The following is a 23892-nucleotide window of genomic DNA, read 5'->3' as shown; positions in this document are numbered from 1 at the left end:
GCTCTCTCTCTTCCTCCTACCCTTCGTCCTTCCTCGAATGCTTTCCCCCACACAATCCTGACTTCTCAACATCGCTTCCCATCTGAACGTACTCCGATTATCTCTCCTCTCTTCTTCCAGCCTCAGCTTCAACCTCTCGCCTCCTCTCGCAACCACATGCCTCCAAAACTCACGTCGTCGCTTCGCCATGGCACGTGAAGTCTGGTCGGCTCATATGCGGGGATGCGGGGCAGGTTCAGCGGGCCTGCCCCGGCTCTGCCTTCCAAACTGCCCCGAGGTATGGGGGGGGAGGCGGGCCTGAGTTGAGTGATTCGGTTCGCCACGCGTGCAGACGCGTGCGGTAGAAATGGCGCGCTATGCGGCGAAGCTGATGGACGATGGTTCCATCACGGTGGACGCTCCTACCTCAGCCTTCCCTCCCTCAGGCTTCTTCACCTTGTTCCATCCGAAGAAAGAAGGTTCGGCTCTGCAAGCTCCCTTCGACTAGACTTCAGAGATTGTTTGTTATTTTGACATGTCAGAATAGTCCAACATGGAATCTGTTGCGTGAAAGAGGGTGTCTGCTTCAATCTCACATTCATCTCCGCAGGATGCAAGCCATACTCTTTCCACAAGTACGTAGAGCAAGCTCCGTACACCAAGGATCACTTCGCGGTACGTCTTTGCTATCATAGCGCCCGCAGAAACGTTGATTGGGGTGTAAAGATCAAGAAGGAGGAAGAGAATGCAAACTGGACTTGCCTGATTGCAGCAACGGGAAAAGATGGAGAAGTTCTTGACGACAGGTCGGATGGGAAATGTGGGGTGCAACTGGTCGTAACTTGAAAACCAGGAAGTTCAGTCTCCCCCACCTTGGCTTGCCGTCATTAGGCAAGAAGGTTGTTGCAGCCTGTCGATGTTGTAGCTCTTCTCAGTCTCCCTTCTTCGTCTACAGGGATTGTCCGTGTACCCCGACAGAGATGGCAATGACAGAAAGTCGCTCGGCGTCGGGTTCCCCACGGATAAGGAGATCTTGGATACAGTATTTGTTGTCCCAGGACTTGAAATTCCGCTGTCTGCAACCCCTGAAGGTAAGAACACACTGCTGATGTGTTCAACCATGTGTGTTTTCTAGTTCAGTCCTTTTGTGACTTGCTGCTGTGTCTTTGGCAGAGCCAAACTTGAGGTGCAGGATGTACCGCAACAAGTATCCTGATGTTGAGGAAACCGTTGTAGTGCTTGTCAAGGTAGAATCTTTAAGAACAGGAGCGGACGAAAAATTTCTGATCCTTAATCGAATCAGCGTATTGATGTGATGGGAGTTTATGTTTCCTTGGTGGAGTACGATGATACCGAGGGTGAGCGACGTTGAATCCTGGATCACACAGAGCTGAAAGTACTGCAGGCATGATTTTGCTTTCTGAGCTTTCAAGAAGACGAATCCGCTCAGTGAAGAAGCTGGTTTGTCATCAACACTGGAAGCTCCTTTAGTTGGTTGATAATCTGTTAAGATCAACGTTGGGAGACAAGAAGTTGCGCTTGTTTTGCGTGTTGACAAAGACAAGGTTCTTGTCATCGTAGTTGCATATCTTCCCGACTGAAAATTGATGTAGGGTTACATCGATCTTTCTAAGAGACGTGTGTCGCCCGAGGTTCAGCTTACCAGCATCGCATATGGATCGTTGACATCTCGTTCAGGATGTCGAAAAGATCGAAGAAAAATTTAACAAATCAAAATCAGCTCACAGGTTCACATTTTTATCATCTTTGAATATCTGTCTCGATACGCTGACTGTGTGATCAGCATCATGAGGAACTTAGCAACTACCCAGAAGAGAGACGTCGAAGATCTCTATGACTCTTTCGGGTGATCCTCCATTGACCTGGCTAGTTCGATGTGTGAAATTTGAATCTCAAGCTGGGAACTCGGAGAGGAATGTGGCCATTTGCTCGACGCCTTCAAACGTAAAAGAAGTTTTCAACCGCGTTCTACTCACCCGATGCATCGAAGGTTTGCTGAGTGACCCAACTATCCTGGACAAGTACTGCATGAGCGAAGATGTCAAGAAAGCCCTTTTGAGGAACGTTGAGATGAGATTGACACCCCAGCCTGTGAAGGTAGCCAGATTGTTTTCCTCTAGGATTGCCCACTCATGTCTTGTCTCTAGGTTCGTTCGGACTTTGAAGTCACATGCTTTGCGTACGAGGTTAGTTTTCCTGGACTGCGCATCGCTTGTTCCTGATGCAGCATCGATGTCCAGGGAATCGATGCAATCAAGGCCGCGCTCTTGGAGGGAGTGAAGTGCGGAACGGAAATGAATCCCATCTCCGTTCGCCTCATCGCACCTCCGCTCTACGTGATGACATGCAACACCCTGGATCAGGTCAGCTGGAATTTCAGTCAGGAGGATGAGGCGTGAGATGTGGTGCAGGACGTAGGCATCAAATTGCTTGAAGGAGCTCTTGAGAAAGTCAAGGACGAGATCATCAAGCGAAATGTGCGAGGTAGAGAGCAGCAAGCTGGGGGCTCAAAGCTGCGCAGGGAGAGATGGCAATCAAGATGAAGCCCACGGCTGTCGGAGCAGAGGAAGAAGCAGCTCTTGCAAAGGCTCTTGAAGACGCTCAGCGCGCGAACATGGAGGTTCGTTGAAGTTTCTTCTGCTTGCCAGGTTGACGAGATTCTCAGGTGGAAGGAGATGACGATGAGGAGGAAGACGAAGATTAGAAAGCTTAAAAGTGTGTACCAGAAGGCATTGACGTTTTTTTGGGCTCTTTTAAGGATTGTATGATTTCTGCAGCAGCAGTTGGGCTTGTCATTTATTTTTTTTAAAAGAAATGCTTTTCAGTTGTCTCCCTCGCTCTCCCCTAGTTGCTGTCGTCCGCGTGCATGCTGTTCAAGTTCGCCAGTCGTGCTCCATTCCTCCTTCCCAGCACTCTCAATGTGTTTGCCTTTTCTGCCTCCGTCATGTTCTCCCAGTTCGCTATTCTTGATAGACTTCCATCTGCGTTCACCACCAAAGGCCCAAGTCGATCTTCTAAAGACACAGTCTCGCCCACCTGCCGCATGCGTCAACAGCAACGCGGTAGAGGCAAGCCTTATCAACCTGCAGGGTGGTTGCAGCATCTGAGGGGGCAGGAAGCGCAGGAACCGAGCTCCAGACACCAGACCTTACTTCTTCCTCTGGTGCATGAGTTTAGAGGATACTATTCTTGTGTGATACAACGTGTTATGGCACAAACCTGCATTCACGTTCGAGCTTGTTGGAGCGTTCTCGGTCATGTTTCAAACGAATTCCTAACAGGTTACGAGTATCAGTGAGGAGCTATGAAAGGATCAACTAGTCGTTCATGCTTGTGGTGAGCATACACTGCTCCCATCTCTTCGCCTGACATCAGCAAGTCTCGCTGGTACATCTTCATTCCATCTACCCATTTAGGAATTCTCGCGCGTTCGTTTCGCATTATCATCACCCTCATTACCACTATGCCTTCAGTTACAACCGTTTCAGTTTCACTCCTTTCGCAACGAGCGTAACGGATTCCCCAATATAGGAGCGACATGGCGGCGGCAGGTATGAGTAGGGAGGGAGGGAGGGAGGAGCAAGAGGAGATGTAGGAAGAGAGATCAAGAGGAGAGTAGAACGATGCTGCTTCCTTGAGGCTGCGGGAGGAGAACAAGAAGGGATTGGCGGTTCAACATGTTACGTGACACTCTCTTTCTCTTGCCATCCGCAGGCTCCTGGAGGTCTGTCGCCCTAGTTGCGTCCATGTCTGCACTGATATGCGGGATGGTTGTCGTTGTGATGCAAGCTAACCAAGAACATCGAGATGAATCCATGCTCATGCAGGACGCGAAAGCTCCCAAAACTCCAGAGGTCTTCACAAGGTGGGCAAATAGTTGCGTGAAATGAGGAGAAACGTGACGTTGTCGCAGTGTTGATGAGAAGCGGATTCTTCATGCCATTGACAAAGCTGACACACACAAAGAAGTAGACTTTGAACGGCTTGTGGCATCATACCGAGATTTGTATGCGCGCGAGCATCAGAACTTTGAAGAGGCAGCCCACGCGCGGAGTTCCAAGATCAGGCACGACGAACCGTCGGACGCGGAATCGAGGTCAAAAGTGTTTGACTCGCGGAATGCAGCCAAGCTTCTTGGACAGGCAGCCAAGGCTGCTGTTGAACGTGAGCAGAAATTTCATGAGAGTGAGAGTGCATACAAGAAGAGGCAGGACGAACGATTCAAGCAACATCAAATGCAGTTGAAGATGCACCATGAGAAGGAGGAGAAGTTGCTGAATCACCTGCTGGACTCAGAACAAGAGATTGAATCGAGTGCGAGACCAGATGCTCAAGATGCGATCAAGCTGCTCGATGCAGCAAAGGATGGCGAGAAGGTCAGGCAGGGGCAGTACCATGACCTCATTCGCAAATACCAGGAGGAATCGAGGAGCGCGTCCAAGGCGTACGAAGACTTCCTGAAACTGCAAGCGAGCAACTCTTCGAAGGCTTTTGCGATGTCTTCGCAGGAGATCAAGGCTGACCTGAAAGCCATGAGAAGCTTCATCTACTCGTCAAAAGATGCTTCGGAGGATGAAAAGAAGGCCGTCCAGGCGTCTCAACAGAAGGAACGCGACTTTGAGAAGAGAGTGAAGAATTTGGCAAGCAAAGATCAGGAGGAAGAAGCAGAGTTCATGAGGTTTCGGAAGGTGAAGAACATGCTGCGGAGTCGTATCGATCATGCCCTGTCTGAGCTGGAAGCTCCCGCAAGGTGAAAAAGAGCCCCGACATTGAAGTGCATGACGTGTGGCAGGAATGAGCATCTGGGATCTCTCTCGGAAAAGAAGAGCGAGGAGAAGGCGCACAACTTGGAGGTAGACTCTCTTTCATGGACGCAGAAAGAAGTTTCAACTGAATGTTTTGTTGTTGACAGATTAATCGTCAGGTCAAGTTCATGGACAAAGTTGAAGATGAAAAGAAGAGACTTGCCAAGGCGAGGTTGCAGAAGAAAGCGGATCTGATGCAAATCAGGATCGACGAAGCGATCAAGGAGCGTGAGAGGATGGAGAAGGAGAAGGATCTCGACATCAACATCAAGAACGCAAGAAAGATTCTTCATCGCCGTAGGAAGGTGAATCTGGAAGTGGAGGACGACGAATGGCCTTCAGAGGCCTTCTAGGAGAGCGAAATGTTATTAGCTTGTACATTATACCTCGCATACTAAGATCTAGGGGCTTCCATGCTCGCCATGGCTCTAGTCGTCGAGCTGTGAGAGCAGTGCTACGCTCCTCCTTACCCAGTGCGTCGGGCTGACATGTCCGGAGGGCAGCTGAAGCAAACGGATGAAGTTGGTGGAGTGGCCGGTGGTGGACAAGGTTCCAGCTCGAGAGGAGACCTTGTAGAAGGGGATGTTGTAGGTGTCCGAGTCTTCCGCCTCCTGCCCCTTCACCACTGGCTCCAGCCAGATCACTGGCATGTACACGTGGGTCTCCCCGAAGCGCGACTCCATGATGCAGTTGAGCTCTTTGTCCCACCGCGCCCCCTCAATGAAGGCTCCGTAGATGTAGACGCCGTGCGGAGGACGAGCTACGACTTCTTCAGGAGAAGTCTTCATCACTACTGTCTTGAAGTCGAGGGTGTCGATGGCTATCTTCTTGTCTCGCGCGTACATCTGCAGGGCTGCGGTCATGAAGCCTTGAGGGAAGAAGAAGGCGGACATCCAGAAGCTCTCCGGAGGCCCCCGCTCGATCCACTTCTGCATGAACTCGACTCTCTCGATGAGATCCTTAAACCAGGAACCGAGGGGCTTCTGCGATAGGTATGACACCGAGTTCCAGTTGGCGGGGACCTTCTGGAACTGGAAGGCCTGGAACATGCTGTCGAGGTCGGAGGACATGACCACCAGCCCCTTGATGGCTCGTCTGAGCTCCGAGAGGGTGGAGCTCATCTTCTTGAGCAGCTTGTTGAACTTGCCCATCTCGATGGTCAGGTAAGTCCCGAGAGAGTTGACAGTCCCCTCGTCGTCTGCCATGAACGTCAAGGAGGAGGTGTTCTCTGTGGAGAGAGGCTTCGGCAGCTTGCTGAGCAAGTCCGCGGCAAGCGCCCCAACAATGTCGTCAGCAGTGTCGCCCCCCGTGCCTTGGCTGCTCCTCGGCTGAGAAGATATGATGGTGTCCATAAGGTACTTGGTCTCGCTGTTCTCGAAGGCGATGGCTGCGTTCATGTGGAGGCCGAAGACCTCAGGGGTGTCGGTGAGCGGCAGCTTGTCGATGTAATCACGAACAGACTGGAACTGAGATGGTTCGGGGGAGTAATACCTCCCGTCCTCAGTGAACTTGTAATCGTCGTTCTCCACGGTCTCAGGGTTGATGTACCTTTCCAGGATAGCTGCCACACACCTCTGATCCATGTAGTCTGTTACTCTCCCTCCGTAGTTCACCTCGCCGATGACGTACTGGAGAGTCTCGTAAGGGACCGTGCTCTGCTCCTCCAAGTACATCCGAAGGTTCGCCATGGCCGTTAGGATGTCGGATTGGTTCCACTCGTACCGGATGTTCCACCCGATGGGTCCATACTTCCTCCGCTCTTGCACGCACGCGTGAAAGAAGCACAAGCCAAACAAGAGCTTCTTCCATGCTCTGATCTTGGGTGCCAGCTTGTCATCCTCAGCAGCCTTCTCGTCGAAGTAGAGGAACTCAGCCTCAGACATGTCTTCGTAGGTTCGCTTCATGTTCGCACGAAGGCCCTTGGGAGGCTCGTTGGTCAGCTTGATCCCAGCTTGCAGAACGCTAGCGGGGAAGACCTTGCTGGGCATGCTGCTCAGCCACAACCTGAAGTCATCGTGCAGCTTCATTGTCTGGTGCGACTCGAGGATCTTCTCCAGCTCCGGCATCCAGGACGAGGCCAGGTGGCAGTTCTGCAAGCAGACCCAGTCCCCGGACTCGCGCGCGCTGGCGATGAGCGCCTCAGCTATCGGGCCCTGGCCTTGCCCGAGCGAGATCATCTTGAGCCTCTCGAAGACCGAGAGCTCCTTGGCCAGGTTGAAGAGGTACATGGTCGGGTCAGCGCCTGTGGAGAGCACGAAGATGATGGGAGTCAGGGGGGAGGAGTCGTTGAAGGAGGCGGCAAGATCGAACGCGGGCACGTCAACGAAGTGCTTCCCGATGTTCTTGTAGATGAAGAGAGTGACTGCTTCCACCAGCTTCTCGTCTCGCAGCACTCGAATCACCAGCAGCTTCTGGAACTGCGTCAGCTCCTCCTCCCACTTCCCAGGCAGCGGCTCCTCGTGCGGGGCTGTCTTGTCGAACCATGCTTGCCATGCCGAGGCGTCTGCGAAGAAGGAGTCGAGGAAGGAGTCGAAGCTCTTGAGGTGGTTGAGGTTGTAGAGGCCTCCCAGCACTTCTGTCTTCACCCAATCTTCGCATGGATTTGCCGGCAGCTTCGCCGGATCGACATACCCTCCTTTTGTAAGGAAGAAGCCCCACTCTTCCTCCGAGATGCTCTCAGATTCCAACCGCATCAGTTGCACAGCGATCATGAAGGAGAACATCTTCTTGTCCTTCTCAAACAGACCTCGACACACGTTCGTGTAAACATCTTCCGTCACAACCTTGATGATGATGTTCACTCGCTCGGCTATGTCAGGCGATCGGGGGCTCTTGTCCATGCAGCCATTGAACAGATTGATGAAGAATTGAAGAGAGTACTGATACATAGGATCGACATTCGCGATGCTCGCCACAACAAAGTACAAGATGGCTCCTCGCTTCGCTACCGGCCTGTATCCCTCGCACGCGTCATCGATTCTCGTCTTGGTCTCGGAGGCCTGGTTGAGCTGCTCGTTGATCTCAGCTGATGTTGTCTTGCTCGCCCCCAGCGTCTCGATCAGGTCTTGATCGTCCAAGATGTTTCCTTGCGAATTTGCAAGCATGAAGAGAATCTTGTCTTCGATCTCCTTGAGCTGCTTCTGCCCGTTAGCTATCTGCACCACCAACTCATTCTTCTCGTCCTCGAGCTCCGGCCGCTCGTGCGCCACCACAGAGACCAGCAGCTGATCTTCCAAGCCCTTGGGGGTGACGGTGAAGTTGACAATGGTGACCTTGACGCAGACTTCGGGGGGATAGTGAGGGTTCGGCAACTTGGATGTGATGTAGAGCTTAAAGTCGGGGTTGTAGTCTACATCGGTATCCCCCAGGCGGATGAGCAGCCGACCGCTTTGCTTGAAGACGGACTTGGATAGAACAGGCTCAAGCGCCGGATCGAGAGACTCCTCCACGTTCTCAAGGAGGACAGGGTTTCCTATCCTGATGCAGTTCTCTAGAGTACGCAAGAACGTCGGTTCTGTCAGCTTGATCACTTGGATGCGATTCGTCTTCTCCATCGCGCGGACCCATCGGTTGGCCTGCATCTGAGGGTCGATCATCAGCGGCCATCGCCTCCCTTTGGTCACGATGATCCCGTTCTCTACTGAGAAAGGATCGGCGGGCAGCCCCTGGATGTTCCAGTTCCTGATGGTCGGAGGATCTCCCACGATCCGCTCCAAGGTGAAGTGCTGGTCGCAGGGCAGGTTCTCCTCAGCGCATACCTTGGTCCACTTGGAGATCAGATCCTTGCGGTAGTTGGCGGTGAAGGGCCCTGCGTACGCGATGACTCCAGCGGCTATCAGGATGTTTCCGGTCAAGTCGATCTTGTCTTGGTTCAGCTGATCCAACTCCTGCGCCCACCTGACTTGCTCGTTGGCAAGGCCTCCGGTGAGTTTCTCAGCTCTTTCGAGCCTTGCCGTGCTGATGTCTGACTGCTGCTGCAACTCGTCTTTCTTCTTCAACGTCTCTGCGAGCTTGTCTTCCAACGTCTTGACTCGTGCCAGGACATCGTTCAACTCCTGCGTTTTCCGAGCGAGCAGCGCGCTCATATCAGCCACCATCTTTTCAGCCTCCATCAACTTCTTCTTCTTCGGTTCAACATTCTTGGCAACCCTGGCGTAGACATCCATGGCTCGAACCCACATGCACAGCGATTTCGCTGCTTTCGATATCTTCTCGACTTTGTCTGGCACAAAGTCTGGATTGTTGATGTATTTCTGCAAGGTCTTGAGACTCTTTTCGGGAATGTTGTCCTTGTCATATGTTTCAAGGCTGGAAAGGAAGTTGGAATCATTCAAAAGTTTCTTCGACTCATCCCAGTTAGGTTTCACGCCTTTCAGGATGCATACAGCTTCCAACGTGGTCATCACCATCTCAGGTGGTTTAGCAAACGACTTGATCTCAGTGATGTCGTTCTTGTTAAGAGACTTGAGCGCCTTCAGGGCCGAGTCGAACGCCGGCAGCGCCTCATCCAGGTCCTTCTGCGCATCCTCCTTGATCGCCTGCGCCTCCTCCGTAGCTGCGTTAACCTTCTTCGCTTCATCTTCAACGTTTGCCTTCACCACTGCTGCTGCCTCCTTGTCCTTTGTCACCTCCTCGATCAACTTTGCCGTGTCTTCTGCTGCCTGAGCTAAGACAGGCTGCAGCTCAATGATTTCTGTCCTGAGCTCTGTGACCATCTTGTTGGTGGAGATCAGTTTGTCCATTCCTCCTTGGTATCGATCCGCCTTCCCGTTGACAATGGATCGTTCGTCGGCGAGCATTTGAGTGTAGACGTTGATCAGTTCCAGATAACTTGTGGGGGTAGTGTACGTGTGTCTGCGCAGCTCTGCCAAGAACCCTTCAGCTGATTTTCTGACAGAGGAGTGGATCGTCATGCAGACTTTGCTGATCGAGTCTCTAACCGTCTCTGAGCCCAGGTCGATCTTGGACAGGAACTGATTCGCCACAGATCGGAGAGCGTCCTGAGGCCAGGGCGTGAACCAGTCGATGGTGCAGCAGTTGACAAGGGACGGGAACATCCTCAGGCGGTTTCGAAACGCCTCGCCCACAGGGCTGAACGCCAACACACAGTGAAGGTTGTCTCTGCAGAGGCTCACAAAGTGAGCGTATATGTTGTCCTTCGTCTCTAGCCTGCCGGCAGCCTTGGCTAGAGGACGTACGGCATCCACGATCTTGGACATCTCATCGGCAGCGAAGAGGTCAGGGACCTCGCCAGCGTTGAGAATGTTGTTGATGTCCTCAAGGAATGATTCTCGAATAATCTGCGTGTCGTTGAACAGAAACACAGTTGGCTTGTTCTCCGCGCCAGCCAGGAACAACAGACGTTTCAAGTCCTCGTGGAACTCATTCACCCCGTACCCTCTCGACAACTCAATCTGAAAGCATTTCATCTCTGCTATGTATGACGCGAGCTTTGTGAGACTCTGCCGTCCGCTGCCACCGACTCCAACAAGAAGGGCATTTCCCCTGGGTTGGCGGAGCAACCTAGCAATCCTGCCAATGTGCTGAATGGCATCTTTGAAGAATACCAAGTCCATCGGTTTGTTCAAGTTCAATGTGTAATCCTCAGCAAAATCTTTCAGTACGGAATTCGCTTTCTCCATGTCCTTGATCTCGACGTATGGAGCTGGTTTAGTCGCAAGGAAGTCACCAAAGCAAACATCAGAGATTTCGTCCTTGGTCCAGTTTTTCTTGAAGGAAGTTTCTATAACTGCTAGTATCTTCTCATCGTACCAATGCTTGTCTTCGTCACTGATCAGACGATCTCTGAAGACCCTCGAGCATTCATGGCTCCACAGCCTGAGAAACTGATCAACATTCTCAATGTTTGCAGGATCGACCATGAGAATGCCCTGTATCACTTTCGCGAGATCGCGGAGGTTGAAGGTGTAGTGAGATTTGGAAGGGGTCGGAAGCAAAGCCTTCTGTATCTCCACGTACACGTCCAAGGTCCCCTCGACGACAGGTTCCCCGATGCCGGCATACTCTGAAGGGAAATCTTGCAGGAAGCCGGTCATAATGGACAGGAAGATGGATTTCATCGATTCGTTTGACAAGTCCGGCAGGTTGATGAGATGGAAGTGCCTCATCAGTCGAGGAGTCACCTCGGACCTCCCCCCTCCTGGTGGGGCGTTGGCTGCAAGGAATTGCGTGTTTCGGACCTTCTTGAAGAGCCCAATCTTCTTCAGGTCGTAGAACCCTCCGTTGTTTTCGTCTTGCACGTTTATGATCTGCCTGATGAGCTCGATTGGCGGTTGAGCTCCGTAGGTCTCTTTCATGGGCATGTTCAAGTCGTCGATGAAGAACAAGAAAGTCTTTCCAGAGGGAGGGCCAAGCAGGTTCTTCCTAATCTTCTCCAGCTTCTCTTCGAAGAAGACCTGTAAGCCTCGAGCAGGCGTTTGAGCGCTGAAAACTTTAGTTTGACTGATGTACTCCTCTCCAGCATTGTCTAGGAAGTCTTGGATTATGATGGTCTTGCCAACTCCTGAGTTGCCTCCCACAAGAACATGGTGACCTCCAAGAATCTGAGCTTTCATCACAAACTTGACTCGGGTGGAATCAATTGTCGGGACAATCAGGTTGAAGAATGGTTGCGTCTTGTCATATTCAAACTTCGGGATGAGCGATGACCATGGTACGAAATCTCCTGTGCTCTCGTCGATCTTCCAATCGTAGATGCTCTTGTCTGTGGGAAAGTCTGGGACAATCTTCGTGATCATCTGCCTAGCAAACTCATCGAACTTTGGAATCGAATTGTCATGGAGGTTTCCGCCCAAGGTCCAGATGTACGAAAACACAAAATACTTCTCGAACCTCTCATTGATGTTATCTTTGTCAACTCCATAAGACTCATTCAAGAGGCTGCCAAGTAGATTGCGAAAGCTCATCATGAGATTGAAATCAACAGAAACAAGGTGCTCGGTACATTCCTTCCTGATGAAGGACAAGGTAGGATCGCCGACGACCTCGAACAGCTCCATCGCTTTCTTCCCATACCCTTGGAAGCGCTCTTCCAGCACATTCTCAGCCCACGACTGGGCTGCAGGGTGCCAGCGAAGGTACACCGGCTCGAGATACACCATGCCACACCTACTCACAGTAGCAGGGGAGGCAACAGCGAGGTCGTTCACTTCGAATCCCATCGTCATGGTTGAGGGAAGCTTGATCCGCTCTCCGTTGTTCAGACAGAGAGTCTTGTTGTCATCAAGTACCGTGTTCATGGACTCAATCCAAATCGCGTCCACGGGCCCATCGCACCAGATCCATTTCCTGGCTGTGTCACCGTTGGCTACGGCGCTGCAAGCTTCACGAACGATGGTCGAGATGATCCCATCTGTCCACTCTTGCGTCATGAGGTTGAACTCTCCGTACAACTCTCCCATTGTGATGGATTTCGGATTCAAAGTGTACTGATCCACCTTCTCGAAGTCTCCACCGGCCCCGTCCATCTTCATTTGCGTGAAGGCATGACCCAGGACTGTGGACACTGTCGTCTTGCCGACAGCCGTCACTCCGACGAGCATAACTCCATGCCGCACCACCATCGTCTCGTGCAGTTGAATGATCTTTCCCACAAATGCAGGCACGATCTGCAACTTTCTCTCCACAAGCTTCCGTTCGATATACGTCTGTACATTTCCATAATCGACTTGAGGCACAGTGACGCCAGGGAACAAATCCCGTAGAATGGCGTTGAAGAGCGGGATATCAGGAGCAAGGAACTTGGGGATGTTGCTATCTCTCAGAGCTCTTATCAGCGTGATGTCTTCCACCATGTTTGGATCTGACCGTTTCAACTTCCCTGCCATGACCAGAACAGACTTGACCGCTCTCATGCCAAAGTCATAGTGATCTTGCGATGAAAGCTGCTCAGATGCCAGCCTGTACATGGCTGTTTGCTTGCGAGCGAGAGTGAGAGAGTCTCTGAATCCCTCGGAGAACAACATGATCTCTGCGATCAAAGCGTAATCTGGAACCATCATCGCCATCGGACGGAAGAGAGCTTTCAGATTGTCGGGTAACTCTGTTCTCCCAGCGTATCCCTGCGATTTAGACGATCAGTAAGGAAGTCACAGGGACTGTCTGACTCACCGGATTCATAGTGATGAAGCATCCGTAGTTTCTGTTGAGTCTGATTTCCTTCCCGAAGAATTCGAATCGTTCCACGAATTCTTTGAGAGCATTCTGGATGGTCATGATCTGCTGTGCAATGACAGACAGCACTTCGATGTCGATCCTGTTGAACTCGTCGAAGCAGGCCCAAGCACCTGCCTGAGCTAGTCCCGAGAAGAACTTCTCCATCATCTTGTAGTCGAGGCCATCGGAGCAGTTGAACACGACCACCGGCATTGCCAGCGCCTTTCCGAGGTCTTTCACGGACTCAGTCTTTCCGGTGCCTGCGGGGCCAGCGGGAGCGCCACCGAGCAGAAGGTTGAGAGCGCCGGTGAGGGTCATGAAGCATTTGTCGGTGAGAGGAGTGATGACCAACCTGGGGACCACGCCGAGGTACTCCCAACCGTAGTAGAACCAGGCGTTGGTTTGCCGCACAACACAGCCATGCTTGTCGTCCACTGAACTCTCGTCCCAATAGTATCGTAGCTGACAAATCCAGGCAAAATCTGTGATAGAAGACACCTTGTCTCGAATCAAACGTTTTGTGACATCTCGCGCATGCACATCAAGAACAATCAAGTTTGCCATGACAGAACGTTGGATGTTGGTGAGGTTCGTCCTGATAACATCAACCATTCTACTTATTTGCTCCACAGAAGCTTGAAGGAAATCATTGAGCGCGTTTTCGTTTACTCCCTCATTGATCAGATTGATGGCATTTTCTGCGCTCCTAGTCCATTCGATCTGATCCACTGTTGAGATAGATGCGGCGGGAAACATGAAAAACCACTTCTCTCTTACATCCTCGCTGTATGCTTCTTTGGCTTCAATCGTCCAGTCCAACAAACTCTGAATCATCATCGCTTCCAGATCGCACATCCAGAACTCAACGCTTTTCGGCGCCGTAGCAACCGGGTTGCTGAACTTCACCTTTTCGGTTTCAGCACTATTCATGGCGACAATGATTTTCATCGGCTTGTCATCGTCAGTAGCTTGACCGTCTTCAAAATCAACAGTTGCCATCGCATCGAAGCATTTCCGCAGGTGAGGCTGTACTGCCAGAGGATCTCTTGTTTGAGATAGAATCTCCAGCAGTTCATCATTGGACAAGAAGTAAAATCTCGGGAAACCCATTCTCTTGGTCTCAAGATAGTCTTCTAAACTCTTTTGGATCTTCTCCAAAACTTTGTTCGACTCTTGGAACATCTCTAGGATGCCTTGAGCGGTTGATGCGTCTATAGCATTCGGCCGTTTCTTGGTCTTCTTCATGATGTCCTTCCAGTTCTGATCCACCCTCAAGAATTGTACAGTCTCCTGTGGCAGCTGTTTTTGAATGTCTGGAGCTCCAAAGATGCTCTCCAAGTACATCCAGCTGCGTTGGACAGCGAGCCATTCATCTAAAGTTTCCGAGAGTAAAGAGAGTTTTCGATCCCAGTATTCCACCTTGTCGCGAATTCCCATGACGAAACGTGACGCCAGCATGGTTTGTAGCGCTGCTTGATTGTCTTCCAAAGCTGTGAAGATGTCGTCAAGACCAGCCAGTATGAAGATGTCTTTGCTCTCTCGATAGCCATGCACTGTAAAGTTGAGGTTCTTCCACGTGTTTTCAATCTTCTCCAACTGGATCTCCAAAGCAAGCTCTCCTGAGGCCACTCCGGATATCTCCTCAACGAATTCGCGTATGCTAAAGATGTTCCATTGTATCAGGTTGTCCAGAGTCATGTCTTTGTCATATGACCTGCCCAATTTTTCGAATATCTTTTCCCAATGACGTGTTTTCAAAGCCGGATTACCCAACGGGACTAGTGTTGACATGTAATGCTTCCATTTCAAGACATCTTCTTTGAATCTTTGAGCTACGTCGTCTTCCCTCTTCTTGCTTATTCTTGTTGCATTCTTCAAGGCACTTTGTACTTCCTTTTCCATTTCTTCTGCACTTAGTGCGCTCCAGTTTTGTGACCTCCACCCACCAGGTCCAGATGTCAGGTCCTCCCATACCCGGATGAGGTTCCATAATTCGTACTTCTCCTCAAACAGTTCAGTTGTAGATGTCAAGTTGGTATACTCATGAGTGGACATATTGAACAGTTTTTGGTAATGAGAGTACGTCTCTGCTTTGGCCCGGATGGTATCTATCTGTTTTTGAACTGCGTCAAGCATTTCAATCACTGCTGAGCTGTCAGCATTAGGATTGGTGGCATCACCCGAAGCCAGATCCGTCATGATTTCAATCAAGTCTTGCTCTAATTTCTGAATTTCTTGATTCAATGTTTGAGCATGTCTTCCAAGGTGTCCAGAAACATCCTGTTCCGCACTCTCGAGAACATCTTGAAATTGGGTGTTAATTGAGTGCAAGTCATCCAGATTTACTTGCTCTGCAGAAGGGATCTTGACATCGAAAGTGCTCAACAACTTGTACATGTCGTCTACTGTGTTTGACTTTGAAATTAAATTCTTGACTTCATCCGCAATCTCATTCTTGGATTCAACAAACTTTGCAAATTCCACCAGGTTTGATGGCTTCCTGCCCAGTGTTTTGATCCTTTGTTGAAATTGAGATAATACGTTGGCACAGCCATCTCTGGCGGCCGAGTGCAATACATCTTTCATGTCTTCTAGAACCACTTGCTTTTTGTCCATCAGACTATTTCTTAGGGTTTTGCTATCAACTCCGAATATTCCTACTATCGCTGAGAGCTTCATTCTCTCAAGGTCATAACCATACTGTTTCCATTTCAACATTTCTCTCTTGATATTTCGTGAGTTTGCAATGTGGTCCTGGTTTGCAAAGTTTTCCTTGTCGAAGTCCGCCGCGAAATTGTAGATGGGAAAGTAGGCCTCAGCGAACTTAGCGTACCCTCTGACGTCCTGGAAGTCTTTCTTGATGACATCTTCAATCTGTTGGCAAATCAATTTGTAATTCGAGCTTGATCGTATCATGTCTCCCAGGTGTGGACCTATAACTCTCTGCTTGTCGTCGAAATGGCTCTTGAAAGAAGCAATGTAAAGCAAGCGCGGAACATTGTGGACGCAAGAAACCATCTGATCTAGCATGCTGGAGAGTTGTGAGCTGACATCTTTCTCTTCAGGCTCAAAGCATATCTTGTCTCTCTCCATGCTGATAGTGATGTTGAACAAACCGTTCTTCTTCGATGGTTGCTGGAAACCAGGTGAGCGTTGAGAATTGAAAACAAATGCAGCATACCTCAAGATCTTGAAAGAACATGTCTGCCTGCTGGATCACCAAGAGGAGCAGGCTTTCGACCACCATGTAATCTGCTAGTCGAATGAATTGAGCAAGCATGGCAACCTCCTGCCGTGCAAGCAGCAAGGCTCTTTCACGCTCCAACTTCTCTTGTTTCAGCTGCTGCATCGACTTACTCTTTTGACTCTTCTGAGATATGATGGCTGCTGCTTCATCAATGCCCCCTGTTGGCAATCCATCTTCGGAAGCTCTGACGCGAGAAGTAACGTCGTCGCAGACCTTCTCAAGCAGAGCCTGCACTTTGTCGACAATGTTTTCAAATGCCCTCGAACTTTCTGTGCGTACTTTGTTTTGAATGTCAATGTACTCATTGATATTGTACGAATGCTTCGTGGAGTACTGAAGCAGCAACGTGCTCCTCAACTCGAAACATTGATGATTGACCTCGATCAAGGTAGAACAAAACGCCTTCTTAGCAAGAAAAAGCTTCTTCACAAGTCGTTTGCGAATTTGAGAGTACTTGCGGAATCTCACATTTTGAGTCCACAGTTGATGTGTCTTTGCCAGCACAAAGTTTTTGAAGAAAGGAATACTTCTTAGTGTGTTAAATAGTGACGACCTTCTCCACCATTGACCAAGATGTGTGAATTGCGATGGTTGATTTGGTTGAATGTGAACCACTCCCGACGAAGACATTGTAAAGTATTCCGGCTCAATGTCAGATCTGTCGACAACGACTAGGTCATAGGGTCGGAAATTCAGTCCTGTATGCGCACGATTCAAGAAAAGCACTTTGGTTTCAGAATCTTCTCCTGCTCGTCCGAAAAACTCGACGGCTTCATCGCCTGTTCGTGGGAGATGGCTTTTTGCTTCATTTCCATTCTCATCTGCATTCTCTTTGCTAGAGGTCTTGACCATGCGCGTGCTCGAGTACTTGCTGTGCTTCAGCTTCATGCCCGGATGTCCCCGAGACCGCAGGGCGACGTCCAGGTCCTCGTCATACTGAAAGACTGACTCCCTTGTGTAAGCAAACAGAGAAGAATTCAAGCCTCCGCTGATGAGTAGCGTGTCTTCATCAACCTTGCGAATACTCTCAGTCTCTCCTATCTTCGTCGAGATTCTGGCAAGGTCGATACTCTCACCGAACCCTGCGATCAAACATCAACAAGCGAGGAAACGGCAAATGGGATTTGAGGATGACACACCTGTGGCATCATGGAATGTGCTGTTCCTCTTCAAACCTGCTTCGGACATGTCTGAAGAATGCGGGTCAGGCGAACTGACCGATCTCAACAGAGGGTCTGCTCCCGGCAACCGGCACTAACACGTGACCTTTTTAGGCTGCGCCTCACCAGTGCGATCTCCCAGCGCTCAAGTGGCTTCAGCACTCGCCTTGTCCTCTGCTGCTCCCCATGTTCCTCCTCTCGCCTCGCCTCTGTCTGCTGCCTGCCGCCATAGGCCCGGCGGTTAGCTCTGCCGTTCAAGGAAGGGGGGGAGACCACGTAAGATGTCAGACCCATCAAATACGCCGGCGGCGGACCGTATCGCGGCCCCGCGGCCGTCCCCGAGTCGGATTCGGCGTATGAGCCGGGCGCCCGGCGGGCGGGGCCCCCACTCAGCGGCCGGGCCGGCCGGCCCCTGGCCGGCCCCTGGCCGGACCGTTCGGACTCCTTAGGCTCCTCGACCCGTGGCCGACGGCAGTGGTGACCCGGCCCAGTGACTCATTGAGGCTCCGGACCGGCCGCTGTCTTTACTCAAAATTAAGTTAAAAATCAGCACGAGGACAATCAGGAGAGTCGAGGAGGCTTGACCCTGACAGTGAAACTGTCGCCCACTGAGGCCCAGTGGTCTGAGGCCGCTGTAACATGCCGCCCGGCCGCCCGACGGCGGCGGTGTGGTCAAAGTGTCTTTCAATTCTGCTGCCTCTTCTTTTGTCACTATGTACCTCTGAGGCGGACTTGTTAGGAATTTGTTTTCTGCCTAGCCTGTTGCCTTCCAGTTGAGTAATAACCCGAAAGAAATTGGGCATTGAAAATTGGGCAGAGAATGGCGGGTTTCCACTAGAGGGTTGGCCAATGGCAGTTGGGATGGCATGGAGAGGTGAAGTGAGTGCAAAGGGGAGGAAGACGACGAGGAGACGAGGAGACAAGCGGAGCCATAGGACAATGCATTCCATGGATGAAACGCTGAAATCTCAAAGAGTAGTGAAGCAGGAGGCAAAATGTTGAAGCTGTGGAAACCAAGAATGAAGCAATGACATGGGGGCATACAGCTTTCCAGCCACATCGCCGAGATGCGCTTGTACCTTTGCTCTCATCAATCTTCTCTTGCTAGCTCCCATATGTTCATCCTCCAACGATTCATGCGACTCGTCGAGACTCGTCTCGCTCTCCGACAGGACTTGTGCTCTGGTGCCTGATGCAACCGACCGAAGAATGCTGGTGTGCTGGCCAGAGAACAAGGTCCCTATCGTCATGAGCTACCGCACAGAAGGTCTTCTTGTCCAGACAGCGTCCTCCGACACACACTTGTGCAACAGGCTGGGCACGGGGGAGACCAAGTGTATAATGTCCATAGGGCTTTCAGCAGCTCCCAGCGATGAGGGTCATCGGAGCGTGTCCTCCTTGGACGGCCCGTGGACTGACGTGCCGGACCACATGCTGCTCCTCGACGTCTGCTGCGGTGACTTCTTTACCTGCGGGGTCCGAGCAAACGACAGCTCGGCAGTCTGCTGGGCCTCGGGGTTCTCGGACATGTCGAAGCCTCCAGTGGTAGACGGAGGGTTCGAGTCGATCAGCTGCGGTCCAGCTCATGTGTGTGCGATACGCAAGACGTCAAAGGAGGTCGTCTGCTGGGGGGATGAGGAAGGCGGAAAGGCACACCCACCAGCTGGACCTTTCCTGGAAGTGAGCTGTGGGAGCAGCCACACGTGTGCGATCTCCACCCAGCATGACGCCGTCTGCTGGGGATCGAACGAAGGGACGGGCGAGCTGGAAGGCGTGTACTTGGGGCAATCGGACCCTCCTCTTGTCAAACTTTCCAAGATCGCCGCAGGAGAGATGCACACGTGCGGGATCCTGTTGGGTACTTCGGAGGAGCTCCGGGACAGCTTCCTCCCCAACGTCGTCTGCTGGGGATCAGACCGCAGGCTGCAGGCAAGGCCTCCTCAACTCAAGTTCAAAGAGATCTTTGCGGGGAACCTGCACTCGTGCGGGGTGACTGAGGTCAAAGATGTGCTTCTCTGCTGGGGGGAGAACTCGCGCAACTCAAAGTACAGGGAGACTCAAGAGGGCCCTTCGAGGCATGCGGTGAAGTTGTCACTCTGTGGAGGCAGGAGCGAAGACGAACTTGAGGTGCACGACGTTGGTTTCCTCGCAATCGCGCAATCGCATGGCAACAACGTGGTGGACGGGAGGAGCTACCTCCTCCTGCATCATGCCGTGTCACCCCAGGACGCACCTCTCCTGCTCACGGTCGCTACCTCTCTAGTGGGATCCTGGCCAGATGTCGACGTGAACATCTCAGCGGCAGCGTTCCGATTTCCTGCCGAGGAGATGTCGCTCTTGGAGGTGACGTTACATGTCAACGGTTCTCCGTCATTGGTACGAGTAGAGAATGCCAGAGGCAGCAGCTTCGTCCGGCTGGATGCAGTGAAGGAACACCTCCGACCGGGTAGGAACGAGATCAGCGTCGCACCTTGGACTCGTCGCGGCTCCTTCTTCCTTCCGATGCCCTGTCTGCTGCCCCTGCTGCTCCTGCCCCACCGGATCTCGATCCAAGTCCTCGAGCCCCGCAACCACTCGTACCTTTATGCTGCTGAGTGTCGAGGGGCCCAGGAATGTGACGCTGGGGGTTTGGTGGTGAGAGTGAGAGTGGAGAGCGAGAGCTCGTTGAGCGACTGGGGTCTGAGCCTGCAAGTTCAACTCGACGGGATGGAAGTGGGCAAGGAAAGGTTGACAGGTGCAGGGAAGGGAATGGAGATGGAGGTTCGTTTGAACCGTTTGCATGAAGTGGGATGCAGGCATCGTATCCTTAGCGTTGGGCTGATCGATGAGAAATTCCGGCCGCTGCTCTCTTCAGGTCAAGAGATTCATCTTTGGCAATGCCAGGACACCGGAGAGAGAGATGTTCAATGCATTGACAGTGAGCAACATGATGTTTGTTGCAATGTCCACGTTAGATTCGATCATTTGTGCGAGGATGATGAAGAGATCGGGGTGCCGAACAGCAAACACTTTTGCTCGCCCCCGAACAGGCTCTGGTTGAAATCTTTGCAGGTCGTGAGAAGGTCAGCATATCACGCGGATGTTTCAGAGGTCCCTTTCAAGTCATGTAGATCTCAAAAACAATTTCATCATGTTGCTGGGGACATCAAAGTCTTTGGGTTTGTGCTCGTCTTCGCGCAAGGATCTGATTGGTATCCGGAGATTCACTCCAAACTCTCGACCCTCCTCCGCCTCCCTCTCATGTTGGCGCTGCAGCGCCTGGAAGTTCATCTCGTGGGACCCTTCGCAGATGTAGCAGAGATACTGTTGCAGAGCATGATTGCAGATATGAGCGTCTCAGCCGTCATCGATATCAGGAGAAGGCAGGAAGAACAGGTTGGAAGCTTCTTGAACTCGCAGGACCAGTTTCTCAACAGGATCCATGAGTTCTGCTCTTCTAGAGACTTCGGACGAGATTCCTTCTTGTTTTCAACCACCATAGGTACCTATCACCTTCACTCTCGCTCCTCCTTCCATCGCGCGCATGACTGGAAAATCTTGACCGACCCGATCCCCTGCATCGAGGCCCTTCAGGATGGCGCCGACGTCTGTGCTGACAGCCTCCTCGTCTCTCCTCTCCTCGCCCTGTCACACCACACGTGGTGGACTTCTCCCCTCCACGTCCAGACCCTCCTGAGCCCCGACAATGCCTTGCAGCCCGAGTTGCTCGAGTGGCGGCAGGACAGCGCAGGCGCAGACTGGCTCCTGAGCAGGTGGAGCACACGTCTGGTGCATTTGGTGTGGGCAGCCTCCTGCAGCTGCGAGGAGGAGAAGATTCCTTGGCTGGAGGAGGAGGAGAAGAAGTTACACATCCTCTCTCCCACGATGATGGAGTCTACGTCCTCGATGGTGCTTGACCTAGTTGTTGAGGTTGACGCGGCTGTTTTCAGCGAGCAGGGGAGGAGCGTCGGTGTCATGCTGTACGACAAGGATCACGCTTCCTCTTACTTCGAGACCTCTCTCTCCCCCTCTGACTGCAGGCTAGCTGACCATCCTCTCCGCTCTACCTGCCACCAGGTTCTGAACTTGCAGCGTCTTGCCACAGTCCAGCACTACAACCCGACCCGGCCCGTCGTACTGCTCCTATACAGCCAGATGAACGGCGGCGTATCACATGAGAGGTGGTCGGCAAAGATGCTCTTCTTTGTGAGGTTTCTGGAGGACGGCGATCAGCGCTCAGGGTCTCCCGTGCAGGAGGAGGAAGGTTGGATGGCAAGAACCAGCATGTTCCTACGCATTGCAGGCGCTCCGAGCCCGGGGAGGCGATTCTCCTTTTACAACTGCACGTCGAGGAAAGTGACGAGGTACTGCAAGTTTGAACATGTTGAGTATGTCCGAGACGCGCTGCATGGGAGGATTGAGGTGGACGGAGGGGACGGCGCGGAAGTCAGCTCCCTTCCTCCAAGGCTCCTCCTCGTTCATGCCCTCCAGTGCTGCCCGCAATGGCACTTTGCTGTTCCCGTCGAGCACGTGAGGCGGCAAGCAGAGCAGCAGTGTGACTTGTTCATCGCAAAAGATGCCTACATGTTTGGGGTGTTGAACATCATGCAATACGGGCATCTCTTGCACGAGACGTTTTTCGCGCTCTTCCACACCATCTTGACGTTCAGCGGGTCAGACCAGCAGAACCTAGAGGAAAGTGTGTTTGATGACGTCATCCTGATCTCAGACGTGATCGACGCTGACAAGAGCCTCAAAAAGTTCTCGTTCCTCCTCTCTACCCTCTCCAACCATCCATGGTTCACCTTCAGCACCCTGCGCACAGCTGGGCGACGCGTCTGCTTCCGCCAGCTGGTGGTCGGTCTATCGGATGGGATGAACATGTTTGCCACGGAGGAGACTGTGAAGGAGGACAAGACTAGCTCTCCCATCCCCAACTACAGAGATGTGCAGATGTTGAGGAGCAGGGTCCTGAAGTTCGTGGAGACTGCGGGGAGGAGGAGGAAGAGCGGAGGCGAGAGGGTGGTGGCCTTCGTTCATCGCTCGGAGGAGCTTACGTCGAGGAGGGGCATCTTCAACCTGGACCAGCTTGTTCGATCCGTCGAGTCTCTCAACTCTCGCGTCATGATCATCGAGTTTGAGAAGATGAGCCTAGTAGAGCAGGTGCCTCTCCTACCCCGCCCGAAGTTCTTCCTCAAACTCTTCTCCCTCCCGTCCTTCCTCTTTCCACTTTTCTTCCTTGATTCTCCACCAGTTTCTGCATCTTTCTAGTTTGCAAGAGTGTCTCCTCTCCTTCTTTTTCCACCACCTCCCTCTTTGTTTCTAACTATCATCTCTTCCTTGTCCATCTGCCTCACCTCACCTCCGTTTCCCAGGTCGAGGTTGTGCAGGACGTCGATGCCTTGGTAGCTTCAGTCCCCTCTCTGTCTCCTGCTCACCTGCTTTAGGTTGGCGTCACTGGCACGGGCCTTTGGAATGCTCTTTGGATGAGGAGAGGAGCGGCAGGAATTCAAATCTTCCCCTTCGGAGTGAGTTCACATGCTCCTCTCCTGCTCTCCTCCTCTACCCTCATTTCCTTTCCTCCTGTTCACTCTTCTCTTCTCTTCTCGTCTCTCCTCTCCTCCTCTCTCTCCTCTCCTCTCCTCCCCGCCTCTCCCCCCTGATCACTTGTCCCGCTCCCTGCTGACTACACTTCCTCCGATCAACTTCTCTGACTCCAGCTTACGTTGCCGCCCAGGTCGGGTACAAAGGAGGCAGGGAGTTCGAGAACGCTATTCGCTACGGTATCCCCTGTTACCCCAGCGCCTTCCTTGCTGACTTCCCTCTTCAGGTCCAGGGGAATACAGATCGATTCACTGCCATCGTTTCTTCAAGAACAACATCTACACCCTCAAGGTAATATCTTACTCCTGCATCTAATCAAGAGATCTATCTGACAAGTTTGTGGCGTATTCTCTCCTTGTCTCTTCCTGTCTCCTGTCTCCCTCTTCCTCCCTCCTCCCTCCCCTCTCCTCCTCCCTCCCCTCTCCTACTTCCTTGTCTCTCATCTTCTCTTTCTCTGCTCTCTCTCTCCCCCCCGCTCAGGGCGAATCCTGTGGGCCTCCACGAGGCTGTTCGCCAGATGAGCTGCTTCCTCCTCATCTCAGCTATCCTGCCATCGCCTTCACCGATCCCGAGGGGTTCTGGCGGCAGGTGGAGGGCAGGAGGACCCTGAGAGCATCTCAACCTGTCGCAGGACTGGAAGTATGCATGGAGCACATACTACGGTCAGGACGCCATCGTAGTGGACGCGGCGGCACTAGAGGCGATCCTCGTGTCGTTGCGGGGGGTTGATGAGGACGAAGATGACCAGAGTTGGGAGGCGAGCGACCAGAACTAGAGCGAGAGCGAGAGTGAGCGCTACAGCAAGAGTGAGAGCAGTGGCAAGGATGTAAATAGCAGAAGTAGAACTAACAGAGCAGTAGCAGTAGAGGACTAGAAGCGAACTTAGCTGATCTTCTCTCTTTTTAACGCAGTCAGGCGACTA

The 23892-nt window shown here is 52.1% G+C and overlaps 5 protein-coding genes across 5 annotated transcripts; 3 read left to right on the top strand and 2 right to left on the bottom strand.

The window, feature by feature from the left end:
• Positions 1 to 327: 327 nt before the first annotated feature.
• On the top strand, positions 328 to 2823 carry GUITHDRAFT_161034 (translation initiation factor 2, alpha subunit). The gene is made up of 19 exons (XM_005840301.1): positions 328 to 458; positions 590 to 654; positions 706 to 785; positions 833 to 878; positions 935 to 1070; positions 1153 to 1226; positions 1283 to 1337; positions 1385 to 1440; positions 1491 to 1544; positions 1593 to 1631; positions 1678 to 1727; positions 1784 to 1846; positions 1898 to 1944; positions 1991 to 2097; positions 2148 to 2186; positions 2241 to 2363; positions 2412 to 2477; positions 2522 to 2620; positions 2666 to 2823. Exons 1-19 carry the CDS (start codon positions 347 to 349, stop codon positions 2702 to 2704), a joined length of 1350 nt encoding a protein of 449 aa, XP_005840358.1. The 5' UTR covers positions 328 to 346; the 3' UTR covers positions 2705 to 2823.
• A 21-nt stretch (positions 2824 to 2844) lies between these two features.
• Positions 2845 to 3259, bottom strand: GUITHDRAFT_101081 (hypothetical protein; the record flags this gene model as incomplete). Its single annotated transcript, XM_005840300.1, has 3 exons — positions 2845 to 3036; positions 3084 to 3160; positions 3220 to 3259. The coding sequence occupies 3 exons, from the start codon at positions 3257 to 3259 to the stop codon at positions 2845 to 2847; spliced, it is 309 nt and encodes a 102-aa protein (XP_005840357.1).
• Positions 3260 to 3677: 418 nt separating this feature from the next.
• On the top strand, positions 3678 to 5037 carry GUITHDRAFT_133103 (hypothetical protein; the record flags this gene model as incomplete). The annotated part of the gene is made up of 4 exons (XM_005840299.1): positions 3678 to 3865; positions 3914 to 4750; positions 4793 to 4853; positions 5011 to 5037. The coding sequence occupies 4 exons, from the start codon at positions 3678 to 3680 to the stop codon at positions 5035 to 5037; spliced, it is 1113 nt and encodes a 370-aa protein (XP_005840356.1).
• A 119-nt stretch (positions 5038 to 5156) lies between these two features.
• Positions 5157 to 17079, bottom strand: GUITHDRAFT_84409 (hypothetical protein; the record flags this gene model as incomplete). Its single annotated transcript, XM_005840298.1, has 3 exons — positions 5157 to 12886; positions 12936 to 16115; positions 16162 to 17079. 3 exons carry the CDS (start codon positions 17077 to 17079, stop codon positions 5234 to 5236), a joined length of 11751 nt encoding a protein of 3916 aa, XP_005840355.1. The 3' UTR covers positions 5157 to 5233.
• Positions 17080 to 18596: 1517 nt separating this feature from the next.
• Positions 18597 to 23745, top strand: GUITHDRAFT_101078 (hypothetical protein; the record flags this gene model as incomplete). The annotated part of the gene is made up of 6 exons (XM_005840297.1): positions 18597 to 22529; positions 22742 to 22771; positions 22814 to 22894; positions 23104 to 23149; positions 23197 to 23261; positions 23602 to 23745. 6 exons carry the CDS (start codon positions 18597 to 18599, stop codon positions 23743 to 23745), a joined length of 4299 nt encoding a protein of 1432 aa, XP_005840354.1.
• Positions 23746 to 23892: the final 147 nt, after the last annotated feature.

Source organism: Guillardia theta (genome assembly GCF_000315625.1).
Source record: "Guillardia theta CCMP2712 unplaced genomic scaffold GUITHscaffold_6, whole genome shotgun sequence".
Taxonomy (NCBI): Eukaryota; class Cryptophyceae; order Pyrenomonadales; family Geminigeraceae; genus Guillardia; species Guillardia theta.
This window is presented reverse-complemented; position numbering and strand designations above follow the sequence as displayed.